This window comes from Chelonia mydas, chromosome 8, assembly GCF_015237465.2.
Source record: "Chelonia mydas isolate rCheMyd1 chromosome 8, rCheMyd1.pri.v2, whole genome shotgun sequence".
Lineage (NCBI taxonomy): Eukaryota > Metazoa > Chordata > Testudines > Cheloniidae > Chelonia > Chelonia mydas.
In genome coordinates, this window is record NC_057854.1 from 106,160,233 (window position 1) to 106,180,659 (window position 20,427).

At 56.7% G+C, this 20,427-nt stretch overlaps 1 protein-coding gene across 11 annotated transcripts; it reads right to left on the reverse strand.

Moving 5' to 3' along the window:
• Positions 1-1,407: 1,407 nt before the first annotated feature.
• MPL (MPL proto-oncogene, thrombopoietin receptor) lies at positions 1,408-20,269 on the reverse strand. Of its 11 annotated transcripts, none has more exons than XM_037907224.2 (12): positions 19,665-20,269; positions 16,219-16,354; positions 13,940-14,118; positions 12,802-12,956; positions 10,981-11,137; positions 10,451-10,580; positions 9,570-9,742; positions 9,159-9,301; positions 8,600-8,759; positions 4,743-4,881; positions 4,247-4,334; positions 1,408-2,918 (listed from the first exon to the last, which is right to left on the reverse strand). In XM_037907224.2, the coding sequence occupies exons 1-12, from the start codon at positions 19,765-19,767 to the stop codon at positions 2,391-2,393; spliced, it is 2,091 nt and encodes a 696-aa protein (XP_037763152.1). In that variant the 5' UTR covers positions 19,768-20,269; the 3' UTR covers positions 1,408-2,390. The 11 variants fall into 11 exon arrangements, with proteins under 11 accessions (XP_037763152.1, XP_037763156.1, XP_037763155.1 ...); XM_037907228.2 differs by having other exon boundaries at positions 13,940-14,037; positions 19,665-19,918; XM_037907227.2 differs by having other exon boundaries at positions 13,940-14,040; positions 19,665-19,918.
• Positions 20,270-20,427: the final 158 nt, after the last annotated feature.

The window sequence follows — 20,427 nt, forward strand, 5'->3', positions numbered from 1 at the left end:
TACCAGAGCGTGGACAGGACTAGTTGGTTAAGCACCAGTGCTCCACCTCGGAGGGAGAGACATCGGAGTAGCCTCGTCCATTTCCGGAGCCGCTCTATCACCCCGCCTTCTAAATTTTGCCAGTTCTCCAGCGGAGAAGGGTGCGTGGCAGAAAGGTAAACGCCAAGGTAGAGCAGCGGACTTGCGCTCCACCGGCTAGTCTGAAACGCGGGTGGGAGGGAGCTCACCTGCCGCCAGTCCCCTACCGCCAAGCCAGAGCTCTTGACCCAGTTGACTGGGGCGGAGGAGGCTGCCGAATAGATGGCCTGGCATGCCACCACCCTACTGCTAGAACAGTGTGAGATATTCTCTCAGGGAGCTCCACACTCACAGATCTCTCAAAGGGCTTTTATAGAGGAGGTGAGAATCCAGGACATTTTCCTACTGCACCTCAGGAAGGGAAGTGTCAACCAATCTAACTGCATATGTAAACAGCTGTATCGTGACTGGCCATGGCTGAGTCCACTGAAAGCTGTTGCTCTTCTTGGCTGAGCCAATCAGAGAACACATTCAGATCTATTCAATTTAGGTTCCTTACACTGTGCTCTTTAGGGTAGTATCTGAGCACCTCTCACTAGCACATAAAGTGACTAACATCTGTCCCATGTGTGTTCTCTCCTCTGGTTCTTCATGGGAGAAGCATGCGCAGGGGAATGGTTTAGGATTTTTAAAATACATATACACATACTTTGTTTTTTAAAGAAAGCAAGGCCTTTCAGTTAGAGCAGAAGTTGGGGAAGTTTTGTGGGAATTCAAGCTAGATAAATTCAGACTGGAAATAAGTGTAAATTTTTAACAGTGAAGGGAATTAATAATTGGAACAATGGATCAAGGGTCATGGTGGATTCTCCATCACAGACAATTTTTAAATCAAAATTGGATGTTTTTCTAAAAGATCTGCTCCAGGAGTTATTTTGGGGATGTTCTCTGGCCTGTGCTATACAGGTCAGACTAGATGATTACAATGGTCCCTTCTGCCTTAAAAATCTATGAATTTCACAGTCTCACACTGGCCCCTGAGAAGGCCCTGTCTCCCACACACAGCTGCTTTATCCTTATTGCAGGGAGTTCCATTGTGCCAGAGGAGTGGAGTTCTCCACCACTCTTCATCCCAGAGTTTTAGGTGATCATTAGATACTCTGAGAACCTTGCGGCTCAGGGCCAAGACCTTTAACTTGATTTGATATTTCATGGGAGGCCAGTGTAGGGAGTGATGGGATGGGACTCCACAACCGAGGGGTCCAGTAGTAGAGCTCTCTGCTTTGTGATGGGGATTTCTCAAGAGCTTAAGTTTGTCTCCAGGGACTGCTGCAGAGTGTGCCACATTAGTAAACCACCCTGGTCCAATTGGCAGCAACAGGCATCACATTCCAGTAAATTATTCTTTATTACTGATCAGTAATGCCACAGGGTGTGCACCGCATTCTACAGGGCAAAGCACAGACCAGGCAGGACCCTGCACCCAGGAGCTTCAGAGACCATGTCAGGAGGGAGACAAGTGTAAGGATATGCTCTGGGGGGAGAGAGGGACAGAACTGGGCACACACAGGCAGTGTGGAGAGTGGGAGAAAAAAAGGGAGCACAAAGGAACTCGTTCCCATCTCAAATGGCTGTGACTGAGGCAGGGGAGTGATGTCATAATGCTCTGGGTTTCCTAGCTTGGCTGACTGGAACCATGTAGACAGCTTCACGAAGTGCTGAAGGGAAGTGCAGGAGGCAGCGGGACTGGGGAGCCAGGGGGACGGAAAGCTGACTTCTTTTCTTGTCTCAGGTCGGGTTATCTATAATGAGGCAGGACTACTGCTGTACTCAGCCCCTCCCATCCCCTTTTCAAAGCCCCCAGCTCTCACACAGAACCCAGCTCACCCCACTGTCCCAGATGTCAGAATTCTGCAGCCCCTCCCCAAGGAAAGCAGCTGGGGATCACAGAGGACAATGGCTGGGATTCCTTGGGGAAGGGTTACAGATTTCTGACCTCCAGGACAGTTGTAGTGCCCCCTACCCCATCCTGCAGGACTTCTCTGGTAGTGCCAGAGTGCAGCTTGTTTGGTGATCTGCCTCAGAGACTGATCACAGGCTGGGGAGAGCGGTATCGCCCACCGCTGACTGTACAAACACCCTCAGGCCTGGCCCATTTAGTGCAGGATCCTGTCACCAGCAGAAGCTGACAGTGGAGGCTGCAGAAGAAATGCACGTAACTCTACAGTGTTTGCCCATGGGGGTTCCTCCTGCCCAGCTGAGGATCTAGTCAGGCACGGACGTCCCAGCCGTGAGGTTCCAGTGACATGCCAAGCCCTCTGCCTCACTCCCATCCTCACGAGGCAGCCTGGGGCACGTAGCAGATCCTGCACTCAGAGGAAGGGCTGCTGCTCCCAGCTGCTCATCAGCAGGTAGGACTGGTTAGAAATGTCTGTAGTGGACATGGACTGCTTCCCGGAGCATGGGCAATCCCAGTCCTCTTCCTCAGAGTCCACAGGCCCCCCTAGAGGTATGTCTTCGGCCTGAAGGCTGCTAGGCACCAGTGGGTTGTACTGGATCTCAGCCCTGTCCTGCCGGAGCTCTGAGTGGGCATCTGGGACATGGAGCAGGAGCACAGCGAGACCCCTAAGGTAGCTGTCATCCCCCTCCCCTCTGCTGTCCAAGTACTCATTCTCGTAGCGGCTGCCCGTGGGGCTGCTGGGATGCAGCACCATGTAGTCCTGGTGAGGAGAGGAGAGATTGCTAGTCTCTGCATCCTCGGGGATGTCAGACCCTGGGCCTGCTGTCTTCAGCAGGGTGGGCTCTGGGGGAGTCTCAGCCCCCTTCCTCTCAGAAAGGACTTCCAGGAGGCAGGGTAGGATCACGTCTTCCAAGGGCTTGTTGTAGAATGAAGTGTTTGCCTTAAGGAGGAAGGGGAAATAGCACAGCTGAGTGTAGGCTGGGGCAGGAGGGGGAGGGAAAGTAATGCAGCCCCCCGCCCCAGACCAGGCCTGTATCCCACCCTCTGTGTAGATTACGCATGCAGGACAGAGATCTCCATTTGATACATTTCCCCAGTCACTAACCTCTGCCTGTCTTGCCTGCCCTTGGCCCATTAATACATCTCCTGGGACCAATCCTCACATATCAACCCCGGAGCAGCTTCAAAGAACCTGCCAAAGGAATGTGCCCCATCCCCTCCTGCCTCAGTCTCCCCCTACGTGACATGGGGGAAGTGATCCCGACTCCCTTTGTCAAAGGCTTTGAGATCCGCAGTGAAAAGCTGCTGAAAAAGAGAGGAGCCAAAGGTGATGACCCTGCCTGACTGGAAGTCACCCCAGGAGCCTGAGGCCCAGGTCAGGTAAGAGTCAGGCCTGGCCCAGTGGCAGCTCCCCACATTCCTAAATGCTACAGCTGTACCACAAGGCTCAGAATGGGGGCATTACCCCTTGGGGAGGGGACATTCCTAGCTTGCTGGGGGGCTCATGCAGAGGGCTGTATAGCCCTGTGTGTCTGGAAACGCTTGGGTCTCCTTTGGGGTGGTTTTACAGCCCAGAAGCCATCCCCACAAGGCTGACCCACAGGAGTGCTGAGCACCCAGCTGCAGCCACAGGGAGTTGCAGTGCTTAATTCCACTGAGACTCAGGCTTGTGATTACTCGGGAAATGGCTCCACAGGCAGAGACATGACAAATAGCTCCAGTGAAAGGTTTTACTTTGTTGGCTCTGGAGCAGGGAGGTGGGGGAATGCACAGTCTCCACCAGCTGGCGTTCATCTGGGGCATAGGGTGGCCCGGTGCCCGGTTCTTGACCAGAAAGTCTGGTTGAAAAGGGACTTGACGGTGTCTGATCAAATCTACTGACCGGACACCCAAAGTCTGGTTACTGTGGGCAAGGGAGGCACTGGGTCATCACCCGCCTCAGCCCCTACTCAGCCAGGGCTGCCTCCTACCTCCGTCGGCTGCAGCTCCCAGCCACAGCTCCGCAGGTGAGTCCCTCCTGGGCAGAGGGGAAGAGCAGCGAGCGATGTGGGGGTGGGAGGGAAGAGGAGCAAATCGGGAGTGGGGTCTGGGGGGGAAGAGGCAGGGTGAGGGAGGGGCCTTGGGAGGGGAAGAGGCGGGGCTGGGGAGGTTCTGGCACTCCTGCTCAGTGTCCGGTTTTTAAACATTACAAAGTTGGTGACCCTACTGAGGCAGGACAGCCACCTCGGCTCCTGTCCCGGGAATGTGCCTGAGGCCTCTGCACCTCACCTGCTGCTGCTTGCTGCCGTCGGTGAGGAAAGTGCCCAGGACACGGTGCAGATCTGGGGCGGGAGGCCAGAGCTTTCGCTTCACGCTGCTGGGCAAGGAAAAATGGGGGTGTGAAATCAATCTCTCCCCAGCTCTACACAGGCCAATTAAGCTCCACATGGCCCTATGCGAGAGACACTTTCCCTCCCCCCCAAGCACCACACAGGTCTATGTGCCGAGACACCATCCTGCCCCTGGCTAGTCCCAGAAACACACTAACCAGGCCTGTCACAGCATCACAGCACAGTCCCACTGGGGAAAGAAATTAGGGTCTAAAAGAGTGGGAACAGCAGGGAGAACTCTCGGGGACAGGGAGAGAGCAGGGGAGCAGGAGATGTCAATTACCTTTACCCTTGATGAGGGAGGGATCTGTTACCTGTACCTTGGGAGCAGAGGTCAGTTACAGGAATGGGAGGGTGTCAGTTACCGGTACCCCGTCAGGCAGGGGGTCAGTTACCTGTACACAGACGGAAAAGAGCACCTCAGCCCCAGGAGTCCCACGAAGAAGAACAGTGTGATGGTGAGGCTCAGTATTATCCAGCCGGGGACAGAGAAGGGAGCAGTGAATGCATCGGGCTCCCCAGTGTCCTTGCTGCCTGTGATGAAAATAGGAATTGTCTGTAGTGTTGTTATGAGCAATGTGTGTCTCAGGTGACCCATCAGACTTTGTTTTGTGACCTGCTGGGTCCAAAGGGATTAAAGCGCTTCCTCTGGCACAGAGGGAGATATGAGGTGTTTGGGTCATGTAGCTGTCCGGGGTGGTATAAATGTGTCCTCAAGAACTGGCTGGGATCAACACATATCAACACAGAGGCATCCACCAGCTGACCTGACCTGAGGCACCAGGAGGGGTGCTGCCTGCCTGGATCCCACATCTGACACGTTAGGGAGAGGTTGCTGAAATAGAAATGTGGGGCTGGACGGGACCTCAGGAGGTCATCTAATCCTGCCCCTTGTGCTGAGAGGGGACCAATTAAACCTAGATCATGTAATGAGTGTTCTGAGCCTGATGGCTCTGAGCCTGATATGACATTCGAGATAATTACTTGTGAGTCCTAAGGGTCCAGTTAATCCACAAGCAAGAGTCTAACCAGGTGACACCAAGGCAGGTATCTAGTGAAAGCAGCCACTTCAGTCTGCTCAACGTCACTACCTTGCTGGGGATGCTGCTCGCTAGACTACCCTGCTCCAGTTTGTGCTTGTTCCTGCTTCAGCTCCTGCTCCACCCTGTGCCTGCTCAAGCCACAGCCGGTCACCCAACTGTCCTGATGGACTATCCTTGGCAGGCGTTTGTCCAACCTGTTCTTAAAACCCTCCAGTGATGGGGATTCCACATCCTCCCTATTTTAGGGCTTAACTACCCTTATAGTTAGAAAGAGGCCTGTCCTGGGTCTGGTACTATTCAATAGTTACATTAAATGACTCAGATAACGAAGTAGAAAGTACGCTTACAAAATGTGCAGATGATACCAAGCTGGGAGGGATTGCTAGCACTTCAAACGACAGGATTAGAATTCAAAACGACCATGATAAGTTAGAGAATTGGTCTGAAATCAACAAGATGAAATTCAGTAAAGGCAAGTGCACACAGAATTTACTCCAAAGAGCAAGTCACCTAAACACCGCCTTCACTAAGCAAGGACAAGACATCAGAAAAGTAGATTGCATTGTGCAATGGGCAACCCAAATACCCGAGGAGAACCTGTTTCAATATAGAAAAACAAACAAAAACACACACACTTACTGACTGTGTCCCCAGCCACCCCACATTGGACCCATGATGTATCATCAAACAATTACAACCCAAACTTGATGGGAACCCTCTTCTGGCCTTCAACCTTATCTTTGCCAAGCTCATCATGAGAAACAAGCTCCTCATTGTCCAGGACACACCGACTCAAAGTGGCACTAGTCCCTACCAGAACTGATGCCAAACCTGCAGACACATCTCCACGACAATGATCAATACCCCTCACAACACACCTTTCAAGATCCATGGGTCCTACGTGGGGTGTACCCCACCCAGTGCATCAAATGCCCAACAACAACTACGTGGGTGAAACCTGACAATCACTATGCTCTCAAAAATGATAAAAGACAACAATACTCTTATCACCCAGAAGTGAACATTCTTCACAAAGCAATCACTCCACAGCTGACCTCTCAGTGCTCGCCTGCAGAGGAAAGCTGCAGAACACCTTCAAAAGACAATCTTGGGAACTTAAATTAATAACTCTGCTGGACACTAAAAACTGTGGACTTAACAAAGACACTGGTGTATGGCTCATTACAGCAGTTTGTAGCACACCCTACTGCCTGCTAACCCTTAGTTGCCCATTTCATTTTAAGTGGTCTCTTATAGCATGTTTGAGCCCTTTATACTTAATCTGTCCCACCTCATATTTTACTTGGACACTCTGCTTACCTTCTCCAGACTTGAGGAAGGCCTCCATGAAGCTTGAAAACCTGTCCCTTCCACCAACAGAAGATGATCCAATAAAAGATATTGTCTCACATACTTTGTCTCTCTCAAGTGCAATGTACTACACTTAGGAAGATAAAATCAAATGCACAACTACAAAATGGGGGCTACGTGGCTGCTGCAAAGGATCTGGGGCTAGTAGTGGATCACAAATTGAATATGAGCCACAATGTGATGCAGTTGCAAAAAAGGCTAATGTTCTGGGGAGTATGAAGAGGAATGTCATATCAATGACACAGGAGGGAACTGTCCCACTCTACTTGGCCCTGATGAGGCCTCAGCTGGAGTCTTGTGTCCAATTCTGGGCAACGCATCTTAGGAAAGATATGGATAAACTGGAGAAAGTCCAGCGGCGAGCACCAAAAATTATACAAGGCTTTAAAAACCTGACCTATGAGGAAAGGTTAAAAAAACTGGGCCTGTTTAGTCTTGAGAAAAGCAGACTGGGGGGGGAACAGTCATTCAGTATGTTAAGGGCTGTTAGAAAGAGCATGAGATCAATTGTTCTCCTGGCCACCGAAGGTAGGAGAAGTAGTAATGGACTTAAAAAGGAGATTTAGGTTAGATATTAGGAAAATCTTTCTAACTCTAAGGGTAGTTAAGCTAGGGAATAGGCTTGCAAGGGAGGTTGTGGAATCCTCATCATTGGAGGTTTTAAGAATTGGCTGGACAAACAGTTGTCAGGGATGGTCTAGGTTTACTTGGTCCAGCCTCAGTGCAGGGGCTAGACTTGATGACCTCTTGAGGTCCCTTCCAGCCCGACATTTCTGAGATTCTGTACCAATGGAGCGTCTGGAAAAGATAGTGGGAATGCCAATGGCTGAGCAGTAACACTCCATGGGAAAGCCTGGCAGGCTGAACAGCTGCACTTGGCATGTTTGCAGCACAAAGACAACGGACTGGAGGGGCCGGGGGCCTGGGATAAGAACAGGGTTCACATACACAGAGCAGCTCTCCTTTGGGACGCAGCGAGAGAGAGGGAGAGGATGGATTCTACAGCACCTTGGTTAGGGGAACCCCTGCACTGGCCAGTTCAGAGGTTTTCAAACTGTGGGGCATGCCCTCCCAGGGTGGTGCAGAGGCATGTTTTTTTGGGGGACGGGGGGGGGGTGAGCGGTGACGCCAGGGAAGAGAGCGCCACCTTTACCCTCTGGCTCGCCTCAGTGGGGCACCCAGCCTGTGGGTCAGTGTCAACATCTGCCATGGCTAACCCAATTTCCGCTCCTGGCAGCCTCCACCCCCAAAGACTGCACACCCCTTCCCGCACCCTAAAAACCTGAGGAGGGGGGAGGCAAGGATTGTGTCTATTTTTGTCTGGTTGGGGGGGCGCACCCCAAAATTGTAACTCAAAGGAGGGCTCAGCTCAAAAAGTTTGACAACAGCTGGACCAGTCTGAACTCAGTCTTAATCTTTGCTCCCTATGCTAATCTAAGAAATCTCCGACACTGCCTTCCGGCTGGCTGTTAAATTCTGCCCTGGTCTGAGACAGGTTACTTGGCATCACTGCAAGTACTGACTGACATTCACTGATCCCCAAAGGGATGAAAAGTCTTCCTCAGTCAGACTCGTTGGGCAGAGCTCATGGGGAGACACGGGATGCTGGCGGCCAAAGGCCCAGTCCCAGAGTCACTGGGGTTGTATGGCCCACCTTTGTGGAACAGTGTGACCTACACTAATGGCAACTCTGTGGAGACTGTTAAAGGCTGTGGAGACTGTTAAAGGCTGACAGCGCCTCCCACCCGTGGCCTCAGCCCCTAGTGCTCCTCACCTCAGCCAGCTGCAGGCCCCCCTCCTCACTCAGGCCCATCCCCGTCAGGAGCACTGGCCCATACCTGCTCCAGAAGGGGCCTCCACCACGATGGTCTCTGACCAGGCACTCCAGAACCCCTGGAGCTGCTGCGCATTGGGCTTGGCTCGCACCTGGAGGAGGTAGCCGGGGCCAGCACGCAGGTCCAGGGTCTCACTGTTGGCCGCATGCTGGATCTGCAGGACCTAACCAGGGAAAGCTGGGTTACACCCTGGGAGCATGATGTGAGGCAAGAGATGCTTCGCTGGGCTCCACAGGCCCTGTGCTGACCCTGGGGTTAGAGCTGATGGTGACTGGGGTGGGGCAGACAAAGGGCAGGCCAAGTTCTATTGGGTTTGGCACCTTTTTCCCTGGACCCGTCTCCATGGTATTGGAGCACCTCCAGGGGAGGGGTGCACCAGTTCCCACGGAGCCCTCCCCTGCTGTGGGAGGTTGCCGGGGTGGGGGTGTGTGCCAGTCCCAGGCAAACCTTCCCTGCAGGGTAAGGGGTGTGCTCGTACCCAGGGAGACCTTCTCTGTGGAAGTGAGGGGGGTGCCAGTCCCCATGGCAACCTCTCCTGCAGTGGGGGGCAGTCCCCAATTACCTTCCAGTCCATGCTGTTCTTCACTGAGTAGCGGACCTGATACACCATGTACTCTGCCAGTTCCTCCTGTGGTGGGTCCCACTGCAGCCTCAGCTGCCCACCGCTGATGTTGGCCTGCAAGATCCTTGGGGGTCTGGTGAGCACTGCGGTTGGAGCAAGGAGCACATGTTAGCACGGCTGGGCAAACGGAGAGTCCCTCGCGCAGCCCAGCCCCCGAGTTCCACCCGCACTGACCCCGTCTCTGCCCAGACAGGGCAGGAGAGAGCTCCCTCCTGCTGCAGTGCCAGGGTGGGGGCTCCCTGGGCTGCACCCCGCAGTGCTGCAGTCAAGACCCTCACAGGATAGAGGCTTGTGCAACCATGGGGAGGAAACCTGGGGAGGAGACAGGACAGGGAGTCAGCGGGTTCTCACCGGCCTGATGCATCCGGAATGGCTCCCCAAAGTAGCTGAGGACTGGCTCAAGATGCCCCCGAGAGACATTCACCAAGGTGAAGATGTCGCTGTCATTCCTGGGCTGGAACATGCAGGTGTGGGTGCTCTGGGGCCCTGCGCTGTGCTCCTGACAGTGCTGCCAAGCCTGGCCTCTGGGGAGGAAGCAGGGCGCACGTGAGTCCAGCTGAGACGTCTGCTTCCCGATCCCTCTGGCAGCCATGGCTGCCCCTTCACTGACCTGTCCCTGTGCAGCCAGACTCCACCCTCACCCAAGTCACCCTGCCTCTCCCCTCCCCGCCACAGGGTAACAACCTGCCTGGCTCCTGTCACCATCCTCGCCCCAGTCACCCCGCCCCCTGCCCCCCCACCCCCACAGGGTAACAAACCCACCATGTCCATGAGGGCCCGAATGTCAACAGCAGGTGGGCACTGCCCCAACCTTGCCCACAAGCACCTCTGGCCTCCTGGGCTCTCTCCCCCTGGCTTGAGCCTCCCCCTGCTCCCTGAGGGTCTGTCCTTGCTCCCCTGGAGCTGCCTTTGATGACCAGCCAACTTCTGGCCCCCAGTGCACAGCACAGAAAGAATGGCATGTGCCCATCCCGTGGCACAGCCTCCTTCATCTCTGCTCCTGAGCAAAGCAGAGGATGGGCAGGACAGAGAACCCCTCAGTCTGGGAACCTCTGGGGCCTGCAGAGCACAGGCACCAGTGGGGGGAAGGGAAGGCCCTGGCTGCATGGGATTTGCGGTGCTGCTCTGCTCCTAGGACAGGGCGCTGCATCTGTGCATCTGAAAGTCGATCCCAGAACAGCTGCCGCACTTCCCCACCTCGCACAGGAGTGGAATGTCCTGGGCTCTGTCACCTGGAGGCATCACTGCTCCCTTGGGACCGATAGAAGAGGCTGTGGGAGCTGTTGGAATCTGCAGGATCCCAGGTCCACTCACACCGCACCCACTGCAGGTCGGGGGTGAAACAGCGCAGCCCGATCTCCCCTGGGCAGGAGAGAACAAGTGAGCTCCAAGCAGACAGGGCTGGGCCACAGGAACAAGGAGCCCAGTTTACAGTTTATTGGATGTCTGAGATCCTGCAGGCAGGGCCCTACAGAGCTGGGCTCTAGGCAGTGGGCCCCTTTGTGCCCAAGACCCCGGGTGCCATCTCCCGCAGGTTCCACCAAACCCTGTCCTCTCTCCCTTTGGCCTTGATGTTCCTCAGAAGCCTTCAGAGATGGGGGATTGTGGCAGTTCAAGGAGCCCTCGATGGGTGAGCAGAGTTGAAGTGACACTCTCAGCCCCCACCCTGGCTTCTGGATGGGCTGTGTGTTACCAGGCAGGACTGGGGAGATGCTGTGTGTGGGTCTCACAGCCAAACCCCTTCTGTCCAGGAATCACTCACCTGAGGAGCGGGGTATTTCAGCAGCCACTGCCTGAGACCAGGGACCCCAGAATCCATCCAGGGACAAGCCATCTGGCTTGGTGCGGATCCGGATGTGGTACTTGGCCCCAGGCTGCAGGGTGTGGAGGACACATGCCCTGGTGCTCTGCACCTGCTTCTATAGGAGAGGGACCAGACTGGGTGAGGAGGAGAACATGGGAGCTGCTTCAACCACCACATACACTGTCCTTGCCTCTAACAAGACGCCCCCCAAACCTCTCAGCCCCTGAGCCCCAAGGGCCTGGGGCAGCACCAGAGAGGTGACACAGAGTCACGTCCTCCCCTGCAGGAGTCTGGCTGAATTTCCAATGACCCCATTATATGGCACATGCCCATCTAGGGCAGGAAATGAGGTGACTGCAGCTGCCAGGCTGGGATTGGGAATTGCAGGTAGAATGGCATGAATGTTCACCAGAGAGTTACCCACAGTCTGTGGGGCCTTTCACAGCCGGACAAGGGAGGGGAAACACAGCATTATCCACAGCCCATGGGGTATGTTACAGCCAGTGGTGGATTTAAAGTTAGTGGGGCCCTGTGTGCAGCTTCATTTTTGGGCCCCCACCCCTCAGGACCCAGCCAAGAAAAAGAACATCCTCTCTTATCTCCCCCATCCCTTCCCCCAGTTTTTCATTCTTTTTTCTTCATGCTCCTCCTATATTATAAGTAATAGGAAGTAAATGAAAATAAAGTGAGGTACCTTGATTGGGGCAGGGGGTTGGGGTGCAGGAGGCGATGTGGGGGTCAGGCTCTGGGAGGGAGTTTGGTGCTGGGTGCAGGCTCTGGGCTGGAGCAGGGGGTTGGGGTGTGGAGGGGGTAAGGGGTGCGGGCTCTGGGAGGAAGTTTGGGTGCGGGGTGCAGGCTCTGGGCTGGGGCAGGGGGTTGGGGTGCAGGAGGGGTCAGGGGGACGGCACTTACCTTGGGCGGCACAGCTCCCAAAACAACGAGCATACCCCTCTGGCAGCGGCTCCTAGGTGTGGGGGAAGGCTAGGGGGTCTCTGCACACCGCTGCACGCAGGTGCCACCCCCATACCTCCCATTGGCTGCAGTTCCCGGCCTATGAGAGCTGCAGAGTCGGTGCTAGGGGCAGGGGCAATGCACAGAGACATCCCCCTCCCCAGGGGCCGCAGGGACATGCTGACCACTTCCGGTAGTGGCGTGGCGCAGAGGGAGGGAGGCAACGCGGGCAGGGAGCCGCCTTAGCCCTGCTTCTGGCACATCTCTGCGTGCCCCTTGGGGGGAGGAGGGGCAGCGGGTCTCCGTGCACTGTCTGGGGCGGGGGCAGCGCACGGAGCCGCCTCCCTCCACCCCCACCAGGGGCATGCAGAGACGTGCCAGCCGCTGGCCGCTTCCAGGAATGGCGTGGGGCCACCAGCCACAAACTGCAGGCAGTCTAAACCCTGCTGCACTGCCATCCAGGACTCAGGGGCAGGTTGTCAGATGAGATTTCTCCTGCATTTTGGAGGCCCCCCTCTCATCGGGGGGCCTGTGCCACCACACTGTTTGTTTCATGGTAAATCCGCCTCTGGTTACAACTGGCCATGATGGGAGGAACACAGCAATATTCACAGCCCATGGGGTATGTTACAGCCGGCCAAGAAGGGAGGAACACCGTGTCACCCACAGCCCATGGGGTATGTTACAGCCGGCCATGGCAGGAGGAACACAGTGTTACCTACAGCCCGTGGGATATGTTACAGCCAGCCAAGAAGAGAGGAACACAGTGTTACCCACAGCCCGTGGGGTATGTTACAGCCGGCCATGGCAGGAGGAACACAGTCTTACCCGGCAGGATGGTTCCATGGAGCCCACAATGCAGTAGAGGATCTCATAGATGAAGAGCTCGGTGTATTCAGTAGCTGGGGGTTCCCAGCTCACCTGCAGCGCCCCAGCTGCCCCAGCCCAGGTGGCCGTTATATTCACAGGGGGAGCAACGAGCCCTGGAAGGAAAGTGCCAAAGCTAACAGCCTCTGCTGCGGGCTCAGGGGCATAGCCACAGCTCCAAGCCAGGCTAGCAGCATGCAGCAGCAGCAGCCGCCTGTACGTAACCCACCCGTGCGGCTAGGCATGGCCCCGAGGCACTACTGTAACAACAACTGTGTGACGCCAGGGACGGGCGTTGTTTGGGCACAGGGCCTGGCTGTGCCAGGACACACTGTCACTTGCATGAAGAGCTGGGTACTGCTAGCCGCCAGTGCCCTGGGATTGGAGCAGGGTCAAGCGGTACTTGAGCTTGCGGCTAGGCTGCCTCTCCATTACGGAGGCGGCTGAGGGGCAGACAGCATGGTTCCGCGCTGGCAGATGATGCTAAACCAAGTGCTGGAAGAAGAGCTGCATGGAGCAAGCCTCAGAGCTGGGACTGAGCAAGCCAGGACGTGTCCATCTCTCTGCAGAAAGGTGATGACCCCTGAAGTCAAACACCGCAGGGGCCTGACAGGAACCATGTGGATGGGTTTCCCTTCTCTTTCGGCAGGAAGAGGGTGTCCACCTGAGCGGCAAGGGCTGCTTCTGTGCCATGCTCCGGCCTGACTGGGAGGGGGGCAGTATGCTAGCAGGCTGCACCAGGGTGACTTGAGACCTCGGCAGCGGGGTGAGGGTCATTGCTGCTCTCGAAGTGTGGTATGAGCATCACTAGGTTATGGCAGCTCTCTCCTTCCTGGGCGGCACAGAACGGAGATGCTGGGAAACACCACTGTGCCCCATCGGCCCAACGACCTGCCAGTGTCAGAGAAAAGGTGGCAGCGGGGGGAGGACAGGGCCTGAGGCTTCCCACAGCAGTAAACCCTTCACCACACGGCCCCCGGAAAGGACAAAGCACTGGAGAATCGGCTGTGCCGGCCCTGATGCACGGCCGTGATGTAGGGGCGGGGCAGGGGCAGGGCTCCCTGCGCCTCGCAGGCAGAAAGCGGAGGCCAGCACTCACCGACCGTCTCCACGGCGACTTCCCGGGAGTACTTGGTCTGGTTGCTGCGTGTGTCTAGCACGCGGAGGCAGAGCTGGGTGAAGAGCCGCACCTCATGGCTGCTGGGGAAGATGCAGACGTAACGGCTGCCCCCGCCGCTCCGTCTCTGCAGAGCCAGCGCACACTCCTTGGCCGTCTCCCTGGGGAGCAGGGCAGTCAGGGTGCGGGGTCGCGGCCCACACAGGCCTCGGGAGGCGCCTCACCAGGTTCCCCTTCCTCCCCCTTGGGCAGCCCCAGCCTCGTAGCCAGGCCGGGGGACTGGGTCCCAGTGGGGCTGCCAACTTTCCAGTTGCTGAAAACCAAACACCCCTGCCCCACCTCTCCCCTGCCCCTGCTCAGTCTCCATCGCCCCCCCGGGATGTGGAGCCTGCCCGATCGGGGCACAGCAGGGGCAGGTCCCCGCAGCAAGGGGCCAGGGTGGGGAGGGGTCAGTCCCCAAAGCGAGGGGCTGGGCTGGGGAGAGTTGTTCGGTTCCCATAGCGAGGGGCTGGGGTAGGGGGAGTTGGATTGTTCAGAGGCCCAGAAGCTGCTCCCTGCCCGGGGTCTCCTGGATGGAGCCCTGTAAATGGAGCCCATTGACTGCACGGTTTGGTCCTTGCACCGCGCCTAGCCGTCACCATGCTAGGAGATGGGCCTAGCAGCCTAACCTAGTGCACTGGAGCCCCCGGCCTGGCCCTGAGTGCGCCCCCATGGCCTGTCTGGGAGAAGGCAGCTTGCAGACCCCTCACCCCTGGGCTCAGGGCCTTGTCCCTTCACCTGGGTTGCCAATATTGAAGTGAAAACAGAACCCCGCAGAGGGGTGTTCTGAACTCCTAGACTGCTGGCATCCGATCAGCCATGTAGTGAACACTGAGCTGGGACCAGCCTTAGAATGGAGGGGCCTGACAGAGCGAGATCATTCACACACAGGCAGGATAGTCCATTACACACACGCATGATTTTCGGCACAGTTTTGTGTGCAAAAAAGGCACACACAATTATGGCAGTTGCATGTTCAAATAATCAATTTGCATGCTTGATCGTGATAATTGCAATTGAGATCATTGCAGGTGATTTTTGTATTATTATTATTTTTGCATATACAGTTCTGCACTTAGTACTTGAAAGAGCAGACCCATGGTGTGTGAGAGTAAGTAGGGAGAGTGTGTGTGCGCGCTCTCTCCTCTCTCACCTGCTAGTAGAAAGCCACCATCCTTGCTGTTTTGCTCTGAGCATTGCTAAAGCATTCAGCAGTCTGAGCGATGCAAGCACAGGGCTGACTTCTACCTGGAGCTCATAACTGGAGTCAACTGCAACCAGGAACCTTGGGTTCTTGCAGAATGAGGCAGGAGCAGGGTGCCCAGAGCCACCTCTAGCTGCAGGGAGAAGGTGAGGAGCAGCCACAGCCCAGGGGCAGGGCCCAGAGGGGACCGGGGGTCCCTCAAGCAGTTTGTGCTGCTGCAGAGGGCGGAGCCTTCAGACGGGGTAGACTGGGCCAGAGGGAGCTGCCGCGTGCAGGTGCTGGGATGGGATGGAGCCAGCGGCTACTGTGGCCACCCAGCTTTAATGCTGCCAGGTTACCTTTTCAACTGGACGTTCCGGTCGAAAACCGGACACCTGGCAACCCTAGGCCCAGCAGCAGAGCCCTTTGTGGCAGGCCATGCCATTGACCGCCTACCAACACCCACCCTGCAAGGGCCAGGCTTCCAGTGGGCAACACAGGAAGGGAGGCTCCCCCCCTCAGAAGCAGGTTCTCTACCCCCTGGGGCCCAGGCAGCAGGGAGACAATGGGAAAGTGGCCAGGGCACTAACCTAGGGCTTGGGCAACCGGCATTCGAGTCCCTGCTCCCAGCTGTACTAAGGGGCCAATGGCCCTGCCTGCCTGTGGGGGCTGAGGGTAAAACCAGACCACCAGGCACACAAGCACTGTGGTGGGGGCGAGCACAGAAGTACTGACGGTAGGGGGTTGCATTTCCCCACACAGCTGCCAAGAACATACTGCAGCAGGAAGCCAGTTCCCAGGCTCTGGAAACCAGGGAAAGGCCAAGACTGCTGCAGAGGGCAAAGTGCTCCACTCGGAGCCGTGCCAGGGAGACGAGGAGTGCAGCATCTTTAAGCAAACCACCAGGAGTTAAGCAGGGCTGAGGCGTATGGGAGCTGCTGGCAGTCAGGTGTCTGCTTAGGGCACAGGGCAGCCAGCCTGGCCCTTGGGGAGGAAAAGGCCAGGGCTGGGATTCCAGGGCCTGAGAGTCCTGACCTACCCGTTGTAGGTGTAGTAGAAGCGGTATGTGTGGTTCCCATGCTCTGCCTCCTCCTCATCCCAGAAACAGGTGAGGTCTTCAAAAGATCGGGAGAAGCAGCGAATGGTCTCAGAAACCGCTCCCAGGAGAGCCACATCTGCATGGAGGAGAGAGCTGTTTAGTGGGAAGGGGCCTGGAGAGGCTGCTCCATAGTACAGTCAAAGTGCCACCAGAAGGCAACGAGAGTCCGGAAGCACGGTGCCCCATTTGTGCAGTTGCCATGCACTGGCCTGGTCTCAGGGCAAATTAGAGCAACCAGGTTGCTGTGTCTTGTGCCAGCTGCCAGCAGCACCCAGGGCCCGTTCCAGTAACTGCAGATCAACCAGTTGCCAGAGCAGCCTGGGTCCCACCCCTTTTCCCTGACCACACCGTTATGCTCAGGGGACCGGCGAGACAGAGCAGCCACATGACAGCGCTGGGCCAGCTGCGATTTCCCCCATGCAGGGGAATTTGCTGCTTTGTGTCAGCAGAGCCACATGTGGCAGCCCTACTGCTCCAGAGAGTCAGGGCTTTAATGTCTTTGCAAGGGCTCAGGTGCCACAGTGATGGGCACAGGACAGAAAGACGTGCTATTGGCTTTTTGATGTTGTATTAGGAAAACCTCCTCACTCTAGCCCAGGGCTCATATATGCTTCCCCGGCTCAGCCCCCAGAGGTAGGTGTGCATCACCCCCCACCCCATGCAGTTAGATGGGGAGCCTATGGGAGTTCTGCCTTCCACCGTCTGTCACCATTTACGCCTGTGCAAAGGGGATACAATGCTGCCCTGGGGCGAGGGGTGGACTGGGAGAAGCACGCAAGGGACAGGGCAGGGGAGAGTCAGAGCTGGGATTCAGCCACAGAAACTCCCTTTTCCACAGGTGGCCATCAGCCTCCCATGCTGGCCAGCTGGCAAAAGCTCTTTGGGGGGCCCGGCGGCATAACAGGTAAGAACCCGCCAGTCTCACGCCATGGCTGCAGAACGTGGCCCACCCAAGCAGACCTTTCACCAGGGTCCAGTGGCCTCATGAGGTCTGCTCCCTGTTCTGATCAGCTTCACAAACTGAGTGCCGTGGGCCATCAGGATCTGAGTCCATCCCCCCGCCCAGGCTATGGTGTAGGGAGGGGCGGGTCATTTGGGTACAAACAAACATCCCAAAATAGCCCTGTGGTTGGCATGTGGCTCGGGCCAGTCTCAGGCCAGCGCAGCGGGAAGCACACCCTGTCTCATGCTGGGCGATAGCATTCACTGCAGAAAAACGTGAGGAAGTGTGATAAGGAGAAGCAGGTCCATGCACTCCCACGACAGACACAGCAGCTCTGCAGCAGCAGCCCCTGGATAGAGCAGACTAGCAGGAAGGCCTGGGGCTTCCGGACTCCTCCCTGGAGTGGGAGCAGGGCAGGGCCAGCCCTGGGCATCACACAGGGAGGTTGTGGGGGAAGGAGACAATGCAGGCGACAAAGCGGTAGGGAGTGCTGCACCATGCAGGGCTCAGGGAGCTGGCTGCTGGGGGCATTCATCCCTGCTGCCGTCAGGCTCACAGCTGCTTAGTCCCCCACCCCATGCTGTCCCCAGGTTTGCACAGGTAATTGCTGCCATAGTCTCTGGGCATCTATGTCCCGATCAGCGAGCCAGTGCCAGGACTTACCTAGAGAGAAGTGCAGTGAGGGGTGCCCTGGTGCCAGAGTGGGAGGAGCCTGGGACTTGGGCTTGCACAGGAAGCATCAGGAGTTCCCGCAGCTCAGCAAGGGTTTGGTGCCCCAGGGAGCTGGCCAAAGACAACCCCCACCCCCAGGGAGCCCACCGTCCACCTGGAGACACCCACCCTTCCCTCAGGAGTGCACCAGCCAGCTGGAGAGCCCCCTAGGAGCCCCCCACCAGCCAGCCAGAGACCCCCTGCCAGGGAAGCCCGCTCTTCAGCTAGAGACATCCCCCCTCCAGGAGCCCACCATTCAGCCAGGGACACTCTCGCTCCTCCAGGGGCCGATCGGCCATAGACAATGTCCCAGGAAGCCAGCTGGCTGAAGGAGCTCCCAGGCCACCAGTATTAAGGTGGCCTGGCTGGGGTGCCATGTACCATCATGTTCCATTTCTTGGTTTTCAGCGGTTTGAGTTCAGCTGCACTCCACGTTCTGGAAGGGCACCAGGCAGTCAAGGCACCCTTACCTCAGTGTGAATGAAGTTTTGGGGCATTTTGTTTCCTTGTTTTATATTTAAATAACTTCTCAGCCTGCCTACACACCAGAGCCCAGCTCTCCCCTGCCGCAACCACAGGCTCCTTGGGAATGGTTATCCCAGTCCCAGAATGCCCTTCACTGCCCCTGCAGCATCTCCTGCCTAGGCCAGTTCTCCCTCCTCAGCCCCCAGAGCGACAGGTGGTGGCACGGGACCCGCAGGGCCAGGGAGATGATGCAGGAACAGTACAGAGCCTAGCATGGAGTCAGCTGGGACATTTTTGAGGGTGGAGAGGCCCCCCAGTCCCAGTCTCTGCCCCACATGCATGTGCAATGCACACCCACAGTATCACTACACTGCAAAGGTGGGGTTGCGACTTGGATTAGTTAAATTGGGTGAAAACAGTTGAAGAAATGGCAATTTGGCTTTTATCTCAGGTAAGCAGTGCATGCTGAAGCCTCCAGGGAGCCTGAGGACAAACATCCCGCTGTTCACCCACATGCAATACTGACTTGGCTGGCATCGCTGCTATTTTAACTGCTTAGCTAACATGGGTTAAGAACACACTGGATTTCTTTCCAGAATAGGGATACCCACACAGCGCCCCCCCACCTCACAAAGCTTGATGCAGCTCCACTCAAAGGCAGGGAGCTGGTCAAGAGCAAAGAGAGGTGCTCTCTCTTCCCAGGGACCTTGGGGTGCCCCCCAACCCTGGGGCCCCAGTGCACCCCTATCCCCAGCACTCACCAGTTGGCCAGAGGCATGTGCAGTGTGCACACATGGGACAGTCACTGCTGTGAGCATTTGCAGGGTCTTAGCTCAGGGGAGCTGTGCTTAACACAAGACCCAGGGGAGTTTGCAAAAGTGGCCTGTAGCCTGGGGTCCCTGCCTGAACCAGACAGCATCCACCTGGTCCCAGCTGTAAGTTGAAGCCATCTGCCTACCCCCAGCTGCACGTGACCCCAAGGAACCACTCACAACTAGGGCTGAGCCAGGTGTGGCAGGGCCTTGGCCACGCCCCATTTTACTCAGCCCCAAACCAGAGGAACCTGGAGGTAGTCAAGCCGGCTTTATGTGCTGGCAAGTTGGGCCAGGGTGGATGAGAGACCAACTGTTCCCTAGGCTCACCTCTAGCCATGGCCTATGCACCGAGTGCAGAGACCCAAAAGGGACTGAGCACACCCTCCCGGGCTTCCCCCCACAGCACCTCCCCAAGGGGGGGTTAAGGAATGACTGAGGCTCTTTGGACCCACCTTCAGATGTCACCGGAGCAGGGCTCAAAGCAGGAGTGAGGAGGCTGAGCAGGAGTCCAGCTACCAAGAAAAGGGGCTGCCCTTGGCACAGCTGGGCCCCCATTCTGCTACAGCGAGCATTCAGTGCCAGTCAGAGCGCAGGGCTCCAGCCACCTGCCCTGCAGAGCTGGGCATCCAGGGGCAGGGCTGTTCTGTTTCTGGGCCTGGCTTGCTCCTGGAGCTCTGAGACACAAAGCCTTTATCTGAGACATGTCAGCCTCGCTCCGCAGGAAGCCTGGGTGAAGGGCCCCTTCCACCCCCATCCTCCCAACTTCCCCAGCCCCCAAACCACCATGCTGTGGCTGCTCAGCCGCTGACAGTGACGGCACCAATAGTGCCTGTTCCTATCAGATAGTCAGCACGTCCTGCCCGTGCGGCTACAGGGGAGAATGGAGGCCGGGATAGGAAGAAAAACAACCCTGCTGCGAGACACCCCGAGTCCCTGCATGGTGGGTAAGGAGGGGGCGCACCCGGGAGGGACTCGTGCCTCTAAGATGCACACTGGGTCCCCCTGCAGGCAGCACCCTGGGCCTAGCTGCCCCCTACACACCCATTGTGTGAGCTGCTCTTTGCACACACCAGCCCAGTCGGGGGCATGCGCACACAGACGTCTCAGCTATTCATTCCTTGACAACGGAGGGCGACGAGGCTGCTGCATGTCACCGGTGAAAGGCAGCTCTGGCTCATAGAGGAATGCTGCATGGGTTAGTCCCTTGGAGATTTC